General features: G+C 46.3%; 2 protein-coding genes across 4 annotated transcripts in view; one reads left to right on the top strand and one right to left on the bottom strand.

The window, feature by feature from the left end:
* The window catches only part of ATG10 (autophagy related 10), a 58,783-nt gene extending 52,680 nt beyond the window's left edge, over nucleotides 1-6,103 (top strand). For all 3 annotated transcript variants that reach the window (XM_079333341.1, XM_079333339.1, XM_079333340.1), the window contains 3 exons: nucleotides 4,776-4,873; nucleotides 5,122-5,241; nucleotides 5,606-6,103. In XM_079333341.1, the coding sequence (XP_079189467.1) occupies nucleotides 4,776-4,873; nucleotides 5,122-5,241; nucleotides 5,606-5,618 (231 nt within the window). In that variant the 3' untranslated portion in view covers nucleotides 5,619-6,103. The remainder of the gene's footprint in view (nucleotides 1-4,775; nucleotides 4,874-5,121; nucleotides 5,242-5,605) is intronic.
* A 4,695-nt stretch (nucleotides 6,104-10,798) lies between these two features.
* Nucleotides 10,799-12,583, bottom strand: RPS23 (ribosomal protein S23). Its single transcript, XM_079333343.1, has 4 exons — nucleotides 12,435-12,583; nucleotides 12,017-12,176; nucleotides 11,074-11,194; nucleotides 10,799-10,992 (listed from the first exon to the last, which is right to left on the bottom strand). Exons 1-4 carry the CDS (start codon nucleotides 12,436-12,438, stop codon nucleotides 10,846-10,848), a joined length of 432 nt encoding a protein of 143 aa, XP_079189469.1. The 5' UTR covers nucleotides 12,439-12,583; the 3' UTR covers nucleotides 10,799-10,845.
* Between the last annotated feature and the right edge of the window lie 6,229 nt (nucleotides 12,584-18,812).

Raw genomic sequence — 18,812 nt, 5'->3', positions numbered from 1 at the left:
TCTGCCAAAGCATCTCTGCTTTCCTCAGGCACACGCAGCCATTTAATTGCCTTTTCTCTTGGGCTTGGTGTTTGATGAAGGAAGGATGGGATGCAGCTGGATGGAGGCAGTGTCAGTGCCAGGGAGGAATGGAGGCTGAGGTTGGTTGTGGGTCTGTGGGAGCACACAGGGAACAGGGACATCAAATCCTGGGGGAGCTGCAGCTGCTGCCTGCAGAGAGCTGGGTGTGCATCACACCTCTCTGCAGCCCCTCTGACAGAGACAGGCTCAGCCACACCACAAACCTGCTTTTTGGGGCTAGTTTGCACTTCTTAGCTCCTCAGGGTCCCTTTGTGCTCTCCCTTGCTCGATGCCAGTGCAGATTTGATTTGATGGTCTGAGAAAAGCAGCAGAGCTGTGGCAGTGGTGCTCATTCCTCAGCAGGCAGGGGAGGTTGCTCCACCTTCAGCTTCTGCAGTTGGTGGGGTTTCTGTGCTTAGTTTGTTGGGCAAACTTGCACCAGTTATGCCAGCAGGATGACTTGGCTTCTGGTTGTGAATTACTGCCAGTGACCATAAATAGATTTTCTGTCCCAGGCCACAGAATCCCAGACTGGTTTGGGTTGGGAGGCACCTGAAAGATCATCCCATTCCACACCTTCCACTGGTGCACCAAGCCCCAGTGTCCAGCCTGGCCACAGTGCCAGGACCTCACCACCCTCACAGCAAAGGATTCCTTCCCAAAATCCAGCATAACCCTAAGTCAGTAGGGTGGAGAAGCCCTGCACAATTGCTGTGCTACCTACAGCTTTATTACTGTGATTTACACCTTCTGTCAGGATTATAAAAGCTCCCCGTGCCATTACAGTTCCTTAACGTTGTGCTTGCAACATAGTGATTCCACAAGTAATAGAGTTTCCATTGTAGTAATTGCATTATTGGAGGAAAATCCCTTTGACCTCAAGTTCCACACGTTTGAAGTTCTGTGTGTGCAGTGACTGTTCTGGCTGTGGGACTCAGGGTCAGGCTGAAGAGGGGAATCTTCCTGCCTTCTTTCTGAGTGTGCAGAGCTGGATTATATTAACAAGTAAGTTATTATTGATGTGTGTGAAAATAGGGAATTGAAAAGAAGATAGGCCATGAATTCAAGAACGTAAATTACTTGTGCTGTAATCTTGAGTGAAGAATTTTTACTTAAACCCAGCTGTTTGCTTCAGTAAATGTGGTCAGAAATTGGGAGGAAGGGAAAATCTTGTATCCTCTTTATTAATTGCATCACTATTTCCTTTTCCTAAATGGAAGAGATTACAGGGGGCATGTTTTATTAATTCTGACCTTCTTTTTCTGACCTGGTGGCCGTGGTTTTGAGCACTGCTGGGAAAATGTCTGGAATCAATTGGCCCTAGCTGTGGTGTCTGCTGGTAGTATCCTGCACAAAAATTTTGACACTCCTGTGTGAATTTATTTTTGCAAAGCAACATCATGCAAACCAGGTCGGGGAAGAGGCAGTTTCAGGCACAAGTCCCCTGCACTATCATCAATGGAGAGACCATAAATGTTGTGATGGATGCTTGAAGGCAGTTTAATGTAGCACTGGAGAAAATAGAAGCTATTACCCGTGGAAGAGCTCCAGTTATGACAGAGAAAATAAATGGTGCTGTTACAAGAGATGTACTGACAACAAAATTCCTGCTGGCTGGGGAGGAGAGCAGCAGAGCACGGTACAGAAACCTACAGACAATTATCCATTATCTGAAGTAATGTGTATTTTTGGTTTAAATCTGACATGGGGACTGCTTGACAAAATGACTTAATCCAGTCTGATGGAAGTTTAGTCTTAATTATACTTGTGCTTGGGAACTGCCCAGTCTTTGCCACTGCTCAGATCAGTGTTGTGACATTTCCCTGCTTTCCACCTGTGCGTGGAGAGCTGTAGCTGCACAGACAATGAACAGAGAGCTGTGCTGCCAGTGCTCACTCAAACCCAGCCCGGGCTGGCATTCCTAAATAAACCAGGTTCAGGACACAGGGAATGGCTCCCAGTGCCACAGGCAGGGCTGGCTGGGATTTGGGGCAGGAATTGTTGCTGGCAGGGTGGGCAGGGCTGGGATGGGATTCCCAGAGCAGCTGTGGCTGCCCCTGGATCCCTGCAGTGCCCAAGCCAGGCTGGACACTGGGGGCAGTGGGAGGGGTCCCTGCCATGTCAGGGGTGGGGTGAGATAAGCTTTAAGGTCCCTCCCAAACCAATTCCAGGACTCTTGAATAATTTTCAATCCATCCCATGGAACAATTTGTGTCTTTCATCCATCTCCTGGCTTCTGGTTGTGAGTTGAAGTCAGTGACCATAAATACATTACCTATCCCAGGTCACAGAATCCCAGACTGGTTTGGGTTGGGAGGGACCTGAAAGTTCTCCTCCAGTTTTTTTTTAATGGGAGGAGTTGAGGCAACAGCTACAACAGCAGGCACAGAACATCCTCACACATATTTACTGCATCACCTAGAAGAGAGGTCTTTCTACAGAAAACAAATGAAGCAACATGCTGAGTTTTCAAGTTCAGCAGAGCTGGTGCCTGCCTGTTAAAGTGTTTCTTCTCCATCCCAGCTGGGTCAGACTCAGAGGGATATGCAGATGTGTGATGGATTCCAGCATGTGCTGAATAGGCACTGCTGTAAATCAGCCTCATAGCTAGATAGATCCAAAATCATAGGCAGATCCAAGGAAATAATGCAGTTGATTTCACATAAACTGTGTGTCAGAGTATTGCTGCCCAGAGGAGTTGTGGGCAGCCTGCAAATGGGTTCTTGCAGTACAGCTCCAGTGAGTGCTTGTGGGAATTGACTTGAAACTCTCACACTGCCCTGTGCATGACTGACTGGAAAAAGATTAATTGTCAACAAGAAGTGGGATGATTCTTACATATTGTTTGTACTGTTTTGGGTTTTATCTTCATGAAATCCCAGTAGGAATTTATATTTTTGGTGTAACTGGCAGTGGACCAGCCTAGATGAAGGGTAGAGTTGCTGCCCTAATATTTTGCTCAGGGAACATTTCAGTGCATTGTTCTGCCAGGTGAGTGCAGCAGGCAGTGAACTAATGCTAATGAAGCTGATGCAGCACAAACTTTCATTCATTTTCACCCTTCTGACAGTGTTTGAGAAGGACTTGGGGCTCATGCCACTGCAGACACCCCACCCTGTCTCAGGGCCTGGCAGTGAGAGGCTCTGTAGCCCATTACCAATTCCAAAATCACCCAGGGCTTTGGTAACTGCTGCATTTTTATTGGCAGCATCCCCATGCTTCCTGCTCAGAGCTGCTGTGTCAGTGCTTTAACCTTGAGAGTACATCAGAGCCTCACAGGATGCCATTGTGTACAGAATTTGGAATGCAGCATTTAACTGAATCAGAGCTGGTGCTCTCAGGTGTTCTCCCTGATGCTCCACAAGATTCTTGTCCCCACCTCAACCTTCTCCCTTTTAAAGGCTGCTCCTTAATGGCTCTTGGCTCAGGATTTCTTTCAGTCTCTTGTACTTCTGTGGTTTTCCTGCCAGTGTGTGACACATTCCTGTCTTTTGAGTAGCCATTCCTGTATTTGGGAATGTTTCCAGAGTCACTCTGTTGCCATGTTGTAAGAATAGGAAAGACTAGAAGAAATATATAGAATGTAAAGGTAATAATCTATTTTAAAATATCAAGTCTGGCCTCCATGTGTCACTCACTGGTGGTTTGCTGAAGCAAGAAGTGAAGGGCAAAAATCAAATACTGGGGTCAGGATGGTTGGGAATAACTTCAGGCTGAATATTCAGCTCTGGGAATTATCTTCATGGCTTGTTCAGAGAGCTGAGTCACTTAAACCCAGGTTATTTCTCTCTTCTTTCTGGGAGTTTGTGCTCCCTCTTACTCATCTCCTGTGTAAGGGAGCTTGCTGAAATTTACTTTTTTTTGTTCTTACTTTGCATAATAGTTTTGTAAATATTACTAGCTATATTCTTTTTTTGCTGTCTTTAAGATATGCCATTGGCACGATCCACGTATTTTCTGGAACTTTTGGAGCCTAAGTTAATTTGAGCAGATAATGAAAAGGGGATTTTAATTCAAAATACTACTTTTTCTCAAAGAAAAACTGCATCAATTCACTTTTGACAACAGCAGATGGTAGCATTCTTATGCAAGTTATCTGTTTGCTGTGTGAAATAAAGCTTTCTGAACACTCTTTTTTGTGTATTCTGAAGCTTCTGGGACTTTTTAAAGTCCTCTTAGCCATAAAGGGATTGATCCCTTTATGAAAACATTGAGAATGTTTTCAGCATGAGAACCAAGTGGAAGTTAAGGCCACCTTGAGAGCATTTCCTTGTCCCTTCTTGCTGCCTCTCCAAATGGAACCAGCACCAGCCCACCAGGGCTCAGGGGCATTGAAGGCCTTTTTTTCTGAGGGAAATGGGCTTTATGTGTTACATCTGATCAGAGTACAATTGTACAATTTACACTGTAGCTTTGCCTCTCCACAGCCAGTTAATGCTGATACAATAACCTGAGTTACTTTTGCAAACCAATGCATTTTAACTAAAATAGTGGCATACCCTGGTTGCTCATCCTATTTCCCTTTCAACAGAGGATATATATATTATTGATGTGTAATGTATACAATACATTTTACTTTGTCCTGACTGTGATAGGAAGAACAATGTGAGGAAAGTTGCATCAAGGGGTGATTGCACCCTGCCTTGTCTTTTCCACATGCACATGATGAGTTCCCTGCTTTTCCCTTCCATGACAGAAATTCTGTTCTCTCTTAGGAGCACCCCATCCTGGGGCAGCCTTTCTTTGTCCTGCACCCCTGTCGAACCAGGGAATTCATCTCTGCTGTGCTGAGTGGCTCACAGGAGCACCACAGGTGAGGGGCACTGCAGGTAAAGTCCATCAGCTGCAGAGAGGAAATGGCCAAAGCTGCTTCCTTGGTCCAAGGAATGAGATTTAGGTATAGTCACGTCAGGCCTGAAATTTGAAATACATTTGTGATGGGGCAATTCCTTCATTTTTCCTGTCTGAAGTTGTTTTGTGACTGTTGAGTCTGTATCAAATTCAGAAAAAGCTGGGATAATGTATTTATGGTGCTTTTTTGGTGTTTTTTTTCCTCCCTAGACACACAAATTACATCATACTGTGGCTCAGTACTGTGGGCCCAGTTGTGGGCCTGAATCTGCCTTTGAGTTATGCAAAACTGGCACCTGAGCAGAGCACAGATGCTGATTTGGCTGAAAGGTAAGAGAAAAGGAAACCATCCTTTCCTCTCCCATCCTCCTGTTCCAAAGAAGAGATGGATAAATGGCAGAACCATTACCTCCTCCTTTGAAGCCCTGGGTTCAGTTAATGTGGGACTCACCTTTCAGAGTTTTGCTTACCTGCCTGCTTTGTTGCCTCACTTGCTTAGCAGTGGAAATTTGGGCAGAGAGACATTGCTGACACCCTTAATTAGTCCAGAGGGTCCCTGATGGACCTGGGGGCTCTCTCAGGTGTGAAGATGTATTTTAAATTGGTTCTTGCAGCAAAGGGTTGGGGGTCTGGCATAATTGATGCAAAGATTTTAATTTAACTCCTTTTTTTGTGTTTGCTGTCACCTCTCCAGTGCCCTGAGCTGAAGGACTGGGAGTGTTAGGCTGTGATAAAGCTGCTGCAGGATGAAGCTGAAGGATCCTTCTGGCTGCTCAGCCATGCCAGAATGGGAATGATTGCTCATGGCTCTTTCTGTGGCCAGGACTCACCACAGGTGACAGTGGGAATTGGCTGCAGCTGTGGGAACACCTCTCCAGCACCACCCAGACCTGCCCTCCCTGAGTCACTCATCTCCTGCCTCCTGTGCCCTTGGTGAGGCTGCACACAGATGCACAAGCCAGAGCCGAGCTGCTGGATCTACTGAACTTGGCCCTAGAAAACCTGCACCATCTGTGGGGCAGAAAATGCCATGTGAACACAGAAAAATGTCTCTGGGATGTGGTGTGAGCTTGTCACAATCAGGGTGTGAAGGTCATGAGTTTGATCTTCACATGGGTTGTTAATGGGTTAACTGAACCACTTAACTAGTGGCTTGTCCTCATTTTCTTCTGCCTTCTCTCAGAGTCAGGATTGAAAACATGAAGTAGACAAATTTCTTATGTTTGGGCTTGGTTGTTTACTAAATCTTACCTAAAGTACAAAGAGCTGTGCAAGACTTCCAGCTACCAGCTAAAAGTGAGCAAAATGGAGCTGAATCCAGCTAGTTACAAGGTCTTTTAAAGCCAAACAGTCCAATAGAGAACTAACACCTATATTATTTATCCTTTTGACCCAATAACCAAACCCATGACCCTCAGTGCAACACCAACTGTCCAGTCAAAAAAACTACCTGAAAGCATGAAGAAGAAGGAAGAAGAAAGAAAAAATAGGAGAGACTATGCCCAAGAACATCCATCTTGTCCCATTCCTATTACTACATTATGAAAATGTCAAATTTCAAACCATTCACTGTGTAAAACCACACACTTCAACTACACACCTGTGATTTTGGCTCCATCACTCAAATTTAGAAGCTTTCTCCAAGGCCCCAAATCAAAAGGAGAGTTCTCCAGGGAGTCATTGTCATAAAGCAGAGAAAGCTCCAAACTCCCAAGTTCCTGGTTTCCAACAGGGGTATGAGCTGAGGCTGCTTCACCTGGGAGCCACCTTCCCACCAGAGGCTGGAGAGGCAGCACACAGCACATGCTCATCCTGGTGTATCCCGTACCCTCCACACCAGGCTGTCACAGACAGAGCCCCTGGAGCCTGCAGGGAGGGAGCAGGTCCAGCTCTGAGCTCAGCTGTCTGCCGTGCCCTGCTGCTGCCAGGGGAGCTCTCCGTGCCCCGGGAGCTGCTCTGTTCCCAACAGTGTTCCTCATTGTAGCTGAGGGCTTTGCTCCCTACCCTGCTCTGCTTCTGCAGCCTCTCCTCACAGCCGTTGGGTTTTGGGGAATTGCCTGGTGGTGCTGCCGTGGAGAACCAGATTAGGAGGAACTTTCCTGCCACCCATCCTGGTTCCTCTCCCAGTCCCATTTTATTTGCAGTGTAAGAGTCTGAGCAGATGACATTGAAACACAGATTTACTTTTTACCTTCAGCAATTGCCACTTGCACACAGAGTTTAGTGTGTGCCACGTTAGAGCAGGGAGTGTGAAATGATCCAGATTCTGGTTTTTCACACCATGTTTTTAACTTCCATTACTTGTCACAGGTGGATATGGAGTAGAGGGTGCAGTCCTTCAATCCCATTGGTGCGGAATTTATTTGCCAACCATTTGGAATTAATAATGAAAGCACGTGGTTTGTTTTGTTCTGTGTCATAACAACCTGGAAAGCCGTTTTTTTTTTTTTTTTTTTAATGTAAGGTTTACAAAATATGGCCTGCAGCTATATTGATTTTGTTAACACTTTTGGTAACACATGCTTGATAATTGCATCCACAGCCCATTTTTAAATTTAAGTGAGACTTAGACAGGAGGAAGAACCAACAGAAAGAGGCAGCAGCAGGTTTCAGAGCTGTTAAATGCTCATCCCTGCTTTGTGATCTTGTGATACTGCTGGGACAGAAGAATAGAAGCACTTAGCCTTCAAAATGTGGAATTTATATGTAAAGAAAAATAAATATTTTAATTTTACATGTAAAAAGTCTTTCTACCTTAATTAGCCATCTGCAAACAAAGAAGAGGATTATTTGACACTTTGTACTGGGCTCAAAAAATGAGGTGACAGTGCAGTGTCTCATCACTATCAATGTTTCCCTAAAATTTGCCTGGAAAACCAAAATTCAGCTCTGTTAGTAAAAATACAGGGAGGTTAGAGAAACAAACACAGGCTAACATAAATATTGGGGCAAAGGAGATAAATAAGCCCATTTGGATATCTCCTTTTTAATGGCTGGGTTGGAAGGTAGGCACCCAATGTCCTGGTTACATTTATGCCTTAATGACTTAGGATACCTTAATTGAATTTTTATGTACAAAAAATATTATTATTTTTTAATCAAGTGAATTGTGGCACTGTTTTGTGATTATATTTTATGTTGCAATTCATTATTTAGTGAAATTATTGAAGATCCTTAGACCTGAGCTTGGGTTTTTTTCTACATGCATTGCCTGAACTCCTGCATCCTACAAAGGAGAACTTCAGTTTAGATTTGTAAATTTACTCTGTTCATCTTTGCTAATCTGGGAAGACACATCAAGGGAGGTTCTTTACTTCTGGGGACTTCTGAGAGAGAACAGTCTCATACCTGCCCTGGGTTTCCAAAATCATCAAGAGGAATTAATTTTATGTGTTCACCTAAGCCAAAAGAAGTGTTTTCCTGCAGAATGCAGTTGGTAGCCACGTACATAATCCCTCATTTGTGCCAGCGTGACCAGGTAAGAATTTAACCCCCTGCCAGGAAATTGGAGGTTGCCTCGGTTTGGTTGCTAACAGTAACATTCCAGGCAGGAAACGTGGAGCTACTTAATTGCAGCTAAATACAGTCAAGTAATCAGTATCAATTCTTGCTGCAACTCCACGAATTTCAGCGAAACTTTCTCAGTAACTTTTTCCCCCCCACTCTTTGCTGTGATGATGGTTTAATGAGTCTGTATTTATATTGCACACATATAAATTCAGTTCCAGCACAAAGGAAGGACGATTGCTCTTCCCTCTGAATGGTTACAATTATTTCCTAAAAAATACTCTCTTCTAGAGAACAGCGTGTGTATATGGGTATTTATACTTATTTTTAGTAACACGTAGGCTTTTAAAAGTGTTTCAAGGAATTTAGTGCATTTTTTAGCAATAAAATCTTACCACCTAGAATAAAAAAAGAAGAAAGCCTGAAGCTGAGAGAGCTGCAAAAGTAACCCTGCATCGAGTGCTCAGGATTAGGAAGGTGTCACACAGGTTGTTATCTCTTGGATTTCATTGAAATCTTAAAAAACCCTGCGCCACAAGGAAGGTTTCAGTTCCCCACTTGAGAGCTCGTTGCAGCTGTCACCTCCTGAAGGCAAATTCACCTTGGGGCGAGAGGGGATTTCACTGCTGTGTTTGAACAGAGAATGGATTTACAGAGCACCCTCTTGACACCTTCCCGAGCGTGTTACAAAACAACATCTCCTCTTGTAGCAGCCTCATTATTCAGTCAGACACTGCTGGTGTCAGATGGTTGGCCAACTGTTTAATAAGTGAAAATATTAATTAGTTTTGGTGATGAGGTGGAAAACATGGCCTGCTGTGGGTTCCCCTCTGTTTTGGAGGGTTTTGGGTTACAGAATACATTTATTAGGCTTAAAACCCCTCTAGTAGTGATGTGGTGATGTTTGGCTCAGCTTATCTTTCTGAGTGCTTCCTGCAGTGTCCAGGTAACACAAGCTATTCCTGGGCACTGGCACAACCATCACAGGATGGTTTTGGTTGGAAGGGACTAAATCCCACCCATCCCACCCCTGGCACGGCAGGGACCCCTCCCAGTGTCCCCAGTGTCCAGCCTGGCCTTGGGCACTGCAGGGATCCAGGGGCAGCCACAGCTGCTCTGGGAATCCCATCCCAGCCCTGCCCACCCTGCCAGGAACAATTCCTGCCCCAAATCCCAGCCAGCCCTGCCTGTGGCACTGGGACCATTCCCTGTGTGTGTCCCTGCAGCCCCTGGCAATTGTCTCTGTCCATGTTTGTGCAGCTCCTCCAGCCCTGCAAGGGCACTGTGAGCTCAGCCAGAGCTGCTCCTGTGCAGTGAACAATCCCAGCTGTGCCTTTCCTGGAGCAGCTGCTCCATCCCTGCCTCATCCTGAGCCTCCTCTGGCCTGGCTGCAGCAGCTGCAGCTCCTGCTGTGCTGGGCAGGGCTGGGGCAGCTCTGCAGGTGCTCAGGGTCTCACCTGGGCCAGAGGGGCAGGATCCCCCTGCCCTGCTGCCCACACTGGGGCTCAGCCAGCACAGATCTGCCTTTGGGGTCCCAGGGCTGCTGCACCTGCTCAGCCCAGCCTGGGGCTGCCCTGGCCTGGCTAAACCTCCTGAGATGCCCAGGGCTGCTCTGCCTCTCCCTTGCCGGGTTTCCCCGTTTCCTTTGTCAGCTCTCGGCTCCGGCGTTTCCGTCCCAGCCGCCGCCGCTCCTGTCGCGACCCCTGGCGGTGACTCGGCGCGGCGGCAGCGCCCGCTGAACGCTCCCCCTGCCCGGGAGACCCTCAACATACTGCACTCCTTCATTTTCATATCAATAACTGAATTTTCACATCAATTCCTTTATTAATACATGAATTATTTGAATAAGAGCCTTTGCCTCACCACACACCAACTGCAGCTGCAACAAGGGAAATGTTCACTCTGACTTCAGCCAAATACGTATTTTGAGGTTTTACTGCATTAAAAAACCCTGAACTATGCACTTTTTATTTGGCCAAGCAGGTAAAAATTCAGATACTGAAGTCAGTGCACAGCACTAGTTTACTACAACAGGTGTCTTAAAATTGGGCAGACCTGCCCCAAAATAACTGCGCCCAACACAGGTGGAACTCTCTGGGTTGGGTGGATGGTTTCATCTCCCTGGTGAGTTTTGTGCCTCTGCTCACACCTGAGACCCTGATGCACTCCCAGTGTCTGTCATGTGAGGAAGGCTCTTTTCCACAATTATGCATTAAAATCCATGCAGTTCCTCATCCCCCAAGGTGATACTTTGATTCCTGATTAGTAACGTTAGGGTTTGGGCTTTTTCTTTGGCCAGATATAGGGAGAAACTTAATTCCAGTTCCCACGAGAAGCTTTTTATGACGCAGCAGCAACCCCCAAATAAGCAGCACACAGCTCCTTTAAAACCACGGAATTTATTTGCCTTGTCATCCCGGCGAGCATTTACGACCTGGGTCTCTCCTTCTTGCCCTTGTAGAGGGCCAGCAGGGACACGTTGGCCACCTTGACCACCTTGAAACGCACGCCCGGGATGTCACCCACGGCGTGGCCCTTGCGCCCGAAGCCGGCCACCAGCACCTCGTCATTCTCCTGTGACAGAGGGGACAGGCTGTGACACCCACCCAACAATCCGCCCTCGGCGCCTCCTCCTCGCAGCCTTTCACTCGTTACCTCGATGAAGTTCAGGCAGCCGTCGTTGGGGACAAAAGCTGTGATTTTTTTGCCGTTCTTAATGAGCTGGACCCTGACGCATTTCCTGATGGCAGAGTTGGGCTGCTTGGCTTCTACGCCCCTGAAAGGGAAAACAGCCGGCAAAAATCAGTGTGGTTACACAAGAGCGTTAATTAACACAAAATTAACTTTGTTACCCCGTACTCAGTGTAAATTGTATCTGTATTTCAACACCTGTGAGCTGTTCAGAAGTACTGAATTATTAATATTACATAATGTACATAACAGATACTAATCTAGATTTATGTATGAATCCATAAAATATCACTTCCTAAGCCAAACAAACAGAAACCTCCAGACCAATTCGTTAACATTCTAAAAAAAACCACCCCAAAATCGGAAAAAACCCCAAACAACTAAAATCATTGCCCCAAAACCAGAGCCGTGGCAGCATCCCAATGAAATTTACAAATTATTAGAGGAGAAAAAAAGGCAGAAGCAGTTAGGATTTGACACATGGCACAGAATTTTCTTTCTATTTGTGCCCAAAATCCTGATTACCCCTGTGCAAAAATCTTGCTTTTCTCCTTTTATTTTTAAGTAAGGCTTCCTATCTAATTAAGTTTTATCCAATTCTTGCCAAAAATCCCAGTTTTCCCTAATTCCTGAAAAAAAGAAAAAAAAGAAACCAACCAAAATCCGACGTTCCTTATTTTGCTATAATTTGTGCACCCCCACCCTTTTTTAAAACTAATTTTTGCCCAGAATCTTTATTTTTTCTCCTGATTTTTGGAATAAATATTTTGGGTTTATTTTTTTTTCCCCTCCCCCAAATCTTGGGGGAGAGGAAAAAACCCCCCCAAATCCTTATTTTCCCCGTCCTCCGTGGAAGCTGCATGGCAGAGGCTCTGGGACTCCCACTGCAGCCGGGAGGAGCACGCACACTTTCTCCAGGACGATGCCCTTGGCGTGGGAAGCGCCGCCGAAGGGGTTGGCCTTCAGCGCCGTGCCCAGATGCGCCTTCTTGTACTGCTTGTCGTGCCACTTCTGGTCCCGGCGGTGGCTGCGCAGCTTCCGAGCGGTGCGGAGGCCTCGGCACTTCCCTGCAGGACGAGACGTGAGGGGAAGGAGCCGTGAGGGGAAGGAGCCGTGAGGGGGAGGCGGCGCGAGGCCATGGCGGGCACGCGGCGGCTAATGGCGGACGCGGCCTGGCGGCCTGCAGCGCTGCCCGCGCCGCACCGAGCCGGCTGCGAGCGGGCAAGGAGCGCCTGCGGAGAGCCGCGGGCACCGCCGGGGATGCCGGGGATCCCGCAGCCCCGGCCCCGGCCCCACTCCCGGCCCCGGCGCGGCGCGCTGCTCACCCATCTTCTCCGCGCGGCTGCCGAGCGAGAAAAGAGGGAAGAGAGTCCGCGCCCGCCGCCTATAGCCGCGCCCGGCAGGACCCGCGCGGGCTGCCCGCGCCGCGCCTGAGCCAATTACCGACCGGCGCCGCCACGGGCGGCCCGCCGAGCGAAGGCGCCGAGGGTTCGATTCCCGGCCAGGACCCCTACCCGCTTCCGGCCGCAGGTTCGAATCCCGGCGGTGTCAGGTTCGTTCGGGCCTCACGGAAAATCGGGAAGGAAAATTTTGGAACCAGAGCTACACGTGGAAAACCGACACTGGTTTATTACCTCACTGCATGCATGCGTGGGGATGCCCATCTGCCCGTCACCCACACCGAGGGGCTCGCTTTTGTAGATTATTTATAATTTGTTTCACACTGAGTGTGAAACACGCTGAGTGTGTTTTTACATGCTGAAAACCTCACACCTGTTTCTAGAAAAGCCTTCTACACGTGCTAGTCAAGAAAATTAACCCACAAACACCAGAGGTTCATGTCCAGAAAGGAGACAGAGGAGTCCTTTTGCTTTATTCCAATAAAGGGACAGGCCATGGGGCATTCCCCTGGGATCTCTCAGATTTTTGGAGGACTCAGCCTCCTTTTATCCCAATTTCCCTCTCTCTTTCCCCATGGCTGAGGCACTTGAGAGGCACAGACTGCCCAAACACCTGACACCTGAGATTCCCCTCTCATGTACAACCCTCCCTTTAATTTTAATTCTTAGAGAATCCATGGTTCTTCTCCATTGCTTCTTTCATATTCCAATATCCGATTTCATTTATCAGCGAACCTACAGTTTGTTTGTAAAGGCAAATATCTTTTCCCATTCATCAATCAGTGGAATCCATCCCATTGCTTTTTTTATCTCTCAGTGTTAATTCTATCTTACAGCAGAGCTTGTTTGTAAAGACAAATCTCTCATTCCTCTCAAATGGAACTCCTGGTTATTACTGGTATGAAAAACTGCTGATAAAAGGTCACCTGGTTATTATTACTGACAGATAAAATCACAGGTTTTTTTGTTTTTATTCATGTATTCCTCTTGCTTCCACAGGGGCCTTTTGGTATCCCTGGAACAGAGCACTTGTTGTAAGTACATATTATATTATTGTCTTTTGACAAATATTAAATGAATGCTATATGTACAATGTTGAGAAACTGTGCTGTATGAATATAGTTTCTTTTAGTCCTGCTGTTAACAAAACTTAGAAACACTAGTGTGATAAATGTATTTTTTCTTGCACTATAACACGGTGATGTAAAAAGCTTTTGTTCATCTAACTAACTCAGAGTATGGTAAACAAAAAAGATAATCAGGAAATTCTTCATATTCTTGGATTATTGAACACCAGAAATGCAGGGAAGGAATTTATTGGAAAATATGTTGATTTACAGGTTGGGGAGGGATGGTTTTGAATGCAGGTGTGTGAATATGCAAAAAGGTTGGTGCCTTTAAAGAAGTGATTTCTGAGTAGTGTGTGCTCTTGGCTGAGTGTCAACCACCTTTTGCTTTATTGTTTGTCTCTTATTGTCTTTTATTAAACCTTTTTAAATTTGCCAGGAAAGTGAACCTCAATTTCTGCACTGCCCCTGAGCAGATCTGCACAGGAACAAGCTTGTATTTCTCATTTTTGAAAGCTGCTGCAGTCCACACTGCCAAACTGCATCTATCCAAATCATGAATGTTCCCTTCCCTTTTGGGAATGACTCTGAAGAGGCAGTAATTAGATATAAACACTTCTTTTTTAACACAGCCTGTGCTCATGACTTAAGTGGAAAAACACATATTTTGTGTGTTTACATAGGGCTGGTTTTGCATTCAATATTTATAGAATAGCTAATATTTTAAATATTATAAAAAACAACCTCCCCCTGGAAAAGGAAACCCAAGCAATCCCAAACAAAGTCATAAACCCCATCAACACTTTGAGGAGGAAACATTGCTGTTACAAAAGACAGCTCCAGTGTTGGCATGCAGTTGTCATTTGGTAATTTCAAAACCATTTTGTCTTTGTGAAAATACTGCAGATTTGCTTTACAAAGTTAGGAATATTAGGAATACTTAAAAAGCTGACTAGGAAGGCAGCTGGTGGATGTAACATAAATATACCATAACAAACTGGCATTTATTGGACAAATATTCATTAAGATGTCAAGGTTTGGGAAAGAGATGCTTTGCCATGAAGCTTCTTGGGGTTTGCTCTTTCTTTTTAAACTACACCTGGGGACATTTCTGTTAAGACAGATTTTCTGTGTTTCACCACATTCTTCAAAACCAGTGCTGGTTGTTTTTTTTTTTTTTTTAAATCCAGTATGTCATGTGTTAACCCCAGATTGCAGCTAAACACCAAACAGCCTCTTCCTCTTTCCTCCCCCTCTTCTGGAGTGGAGCTGCCCCAAAAATGGGTTCAGATAAGAACACTTTAATAACTGAAATAAAGCCAGTAACAGTAGTTACAAACACACGTCTGATTTAATGGAGACAACAAATAAGAATAAATGAGTGAGAGGTGTGCAGGCGGCCTCAAGGCTGTCCCTGGAAGGAATCCCATGGAACAAGGTGACCACCAGTGTCCAACCCAAATAATTCCCTGATTCTGGGACCCACAGGGAGTCTGAGACTCCTTCCTTTTTGCAGAGCTCCCCTCCTGGGCAGCTGCTTCTCTTTGGAGAGTGCTGCCAGATAAGCGCTTCTAAAATTAAATGTCTCGGTTGGCCAAGCAGACAAATCCACCCAAAATCCCACCACTTATCCTGAAACTGCCGGTATAATCTGATCTCTGATGCCTGGTGCCAGGGACAGCTGGGCTGTGACACACACTGGGATTTTTGTGGGGTTTTTTGACCCTTCCCTGGAGGGGGAGGAGAGCTTGGAGTCTGCATGGGGATTTCTCAGGGGTGGGATTTGGGGATGTGGGAGCCAAAAAGGTAATCCTGGAATCCCAGACTATTTTGGGTTGGATGGAACCCTAAAATTCATCCTGGTTCACCCCCTGCTGTGGTCAGGGACACCTTCCACTCTCCCAGGCTGCTCCCCATGGTTTGGGCATTCCAGAGATCCAGGGGCAGCCACAGCTGCCTGCCCACCCTCCCAGCAAAGCAGAAAAGGGTTCCAGAAATATTAATTTTTGCATCCTATCCCAGAAGGATGCAGAAGGGCTTTTTGGCCTGGTTGGTTTCCCAGAGGGGAGGATTGTGTTGGAACTGAGTCAAGTTTTTTTGTGTATTTTAATACAAAATAAATGTAGTGTTTTCTGTTTGTGGTTCCATAGCATTGCCAGTGCACTGTGAACCAGAGCAGCAGTGATAGGCAGCGATGGATTAAAGAGGTGATGTGCACCTGTAAAGTGGCTGACACCTCACACTTTGGTTAATTTAGGGAGCTTTGTGGTGACCTGACATGGCACTGGGAGGTGGCTGCAAACAGCTGGAAATGATTTGTGCTGTGTGTGTGCCTGAGGAGACACAGCCACAGGGATAAATTATCCATCTCTGTGGCATGCAAACCCAGCACAGCTGGCATGCCAGGGTATCCACGAGTGTCCATCTGGTCACTCTGTGTGGCAGGGGAGGCTGGACAGTGGGGACACACTGGGGATGTGCAGGTGCTGTGTCTAACCTCTCCCTCTCTGACTTCTTCCCAGCCCTGACAGGACTGTGAGCCTCTGCACTGACTTGAACTGAATATAATTATCTTTCCTGCCAGGTAGATTTAAAAAATAATAAATTGTTTAAAGTACAAAGAGATCTGCAGTGGCTCCTTCCTGGGGTGGGAATGTCTGGGCTGCCTTGGTAGGAGATGGGGAGAAGACAAGTGGCACTTTGCTGCCTGATCATCACAGGGGGAGTTCTGCTTCAGGAATCATCACAACCAACACCTCATCTCCAAATGGAGAGGGAAAAGGTGATAAAAACAGTTTTAACCCTTTCCCGTGGAATACTGCACACTTTCAGCCCAGCACAGCCCATCTTGCTGGCTGCAAACAACAGGACAAGAGAAAACAGCTCAGGCTGGGCCAGGCTCAGGGTGGAACCAGCAGGAATTTCCCCATGGAAAGGGAGCTCAGGGTGGAATTTCAGCAGGAATTTCCCCATGGAAAGGGAGCTCAGGGTGGAATTTCAGCAGGAATTTCCCCATGGAAAGGGAGCTCAGGGTGGAATTTCAGCAGGAATTTCCCCATGGAAAGGGAGCTCAGGGTGGAAGCAGCAGGAATTTCCCATGGAAAGGGAGCTCAGGGTGGAATTTCAGCAGGAATTTCCCCCATGGAAAGGGAGCTCAGGGTGGAATTTCAGCAGGAATTTCCCATGGAAAGGGAGCTCAGGGTGGAATTTCAGCAGGAATTTCCCCATGGAAAGGGAGCTCAGGGTGGAATTTCAGCAGGAATTTCCCCATGGAAAGGGAGCTCAGGGTGGAATTTCAGCAGGAATTTCCCCATGGAAAGGGAGCTCAGGGTGGAAGCAGCAGGAATTTCCCCATGGAAAGGGAGCTCAGGGTGGAATTTCAGCAGGAATTTCCCCATGGAAAGGGAGCTCAGGGTGGAATTTCAGCAGGAATTTCCCCATGGGAAGGGAGCTCAGGATTGGCAGTGCCCAGGGAGGGTTGCAGTGCCCATCCCTGGAGGTGTCCAGGGAATTCCTGGGGGTGGCACTGGGAGCTCTGGGCTGGGGACAAGGTGGGGATCAGGCACAGCTGGACCTGATGATCTGGGAGGGATTTTCCAGCCTCAGTGATCCTGGGATTCTGCTGACTTCCCGTTGACTTTGCCCTTCATTTGTTGCCTTTGTGGCCACAAAAAGTTCAAGGACAAAGTTCCTTCTGGTTGATTTCAACATGACCCAGACAAAAGTACAACAGCAATTCAAAAAAGGAGTCACAGGAGCTCCCCTTACCATGCCCTTGTCAGGAATGCTGCAGGGAAACCTCTAGTCAGGATTTCTTTCAATTCAGAGATGCTGATTTTGTCATCATTCTTCACCAGAATGAGGATCTAATTTCTTTTCACATACCAAGTGTATTTGTTTATGCTTGAACCTCATAAAAAAGCAGCATTTTAAAGAAATGTTGAATTGTTGTTATTATCAGCAAGAGTCCAAGGGCAAGGAAAAGCTTTTATTCTTGCTCTTTACTTCACCAATATTTAAATTGATTGCTGATTAGTGATTTACTATCAGAGCCCCTAGCATTAATATATAGCAAGAAAGTCAGGGTATTTTCATTGATTTATTCTGGTTTAACCTACTCTGGCAGTTTGGTGTTAGGTGTTTTCTGGGTTGTCTGCAACCCCCCACAATTTTTTCTGAGCAAATTGGCAATATATTTTCTGAGGTGAAATGGTGGTCCAAGAAAGCAAGTATTGATAAATTGATAATGGGAACACAGGGAGTGGAAGTTCAGCCCAAAAGTGCATTCAGTTGTCACAGAGCATCATCTGGGGTTCAGCCTGTGCTGACTTTACCTGTGGCTAGTGTTTATGATATTCTCTTTCACTTTCTCTGCCCTCAAAGGACACATTTTGTTCTTCTTTTGGCCCCTACTGGTTTGTATTTCAGAGATTTCATTTCTAAGCTTTTGGTCAATGCTTGAGAAGTGGATGCATGTGGATCAGATCTCAGGGCACCACCAGAAATCCTCTCTGTGCCTTTCCCTCCATTTATTTAAGAGCCAAGAGTGCTGAGGCATTGGACACTGACATTAGTGACCTCACTGTGCTTAGAAAAGTGTGTGGTGCTTCTGTCCCTTCCCAGGGCTGCTTAAATTTTTTAACCTAGCCATGTGTCCATTCTGGTGTAATTGCTCTAACTTTAGCATCCTGCATTGCTGCTGGTGCTTCTCAGAAAATTTAGGGGTTATCTTCAAGTGGTTTCTGCTTAATCCCACGTTCCCTCATCTCATTTTTCAATCTGGGATTGTCACATAAGTATCTTTACTCCTCCTTAAATTGGATAGAAGCCGCTCAACTGAGGACAAGCTGTTGGGGGATTTCTCAGATGAGCAGATACCCTCTGCACCCCCGAAGGAGAAATGAATTAGGATGGCAAATCCTTTTTAATGACTACAATGCTAAAGCCCCAATCCTGCTCTAATATCTGGAGTGCAGCAGGCAGGAGATCATAACCAGCAAAGTGAGGCTGCACTGGTGGTGCAGGTAGCAGGACAGGAGTGGGTGTGTGATGCCTGCAGACTGTGTCCTGACTGATTTTTAAGGGTTTTGGAACTAGAGGGTCTCTAAACTCCCTTCCAGCCCAAACCATTCTATGATTCTTAGGGATACCAGTGTGTCCAACCACAAATCTCTTGAGGATGACCCAGAGCAAACCCCCTGTAATCACAGAGATGTGTGGGGGCTTTGGTGTCTCC

This window comes from Erithacus rubecula, assembly GCF_903797595.1.
Source record: "Erithacus rubecula genome assembly, contig: scaffold_96_arrow_ctg1, whole genome shotgun sequence".
Lineage (NCBI taxonomy): Eukaryota > Metazoa > Chordata > Aves > Passeriformes > Muscicapidae > Erithacus > Erithacus rubecula.
This window is presented reverse-complemented; position numbering and strand designations above follow the sequence as displayed.

Excerpts from the sequence above, each read along its gene's own strand:
- RPS23 (XM_079333343.1), bottom strand. Across the intron at positions 11,195-12,016 it reads GGCATCGTCCTGGAGAAAGT|GGGCGTAGAAGCCAAGCAGC; the intron begins GTGCGTGCTCCT and ends TTTCCCTTTCAG. Across the intron at positions 10,993-11,073 it reads GCTGCCTGAACTTCATCGAG|GAGAATGACGAGGTGCTGGT; the intron begins GTAACGAGTGAA and ends CCTCTGTCACAG.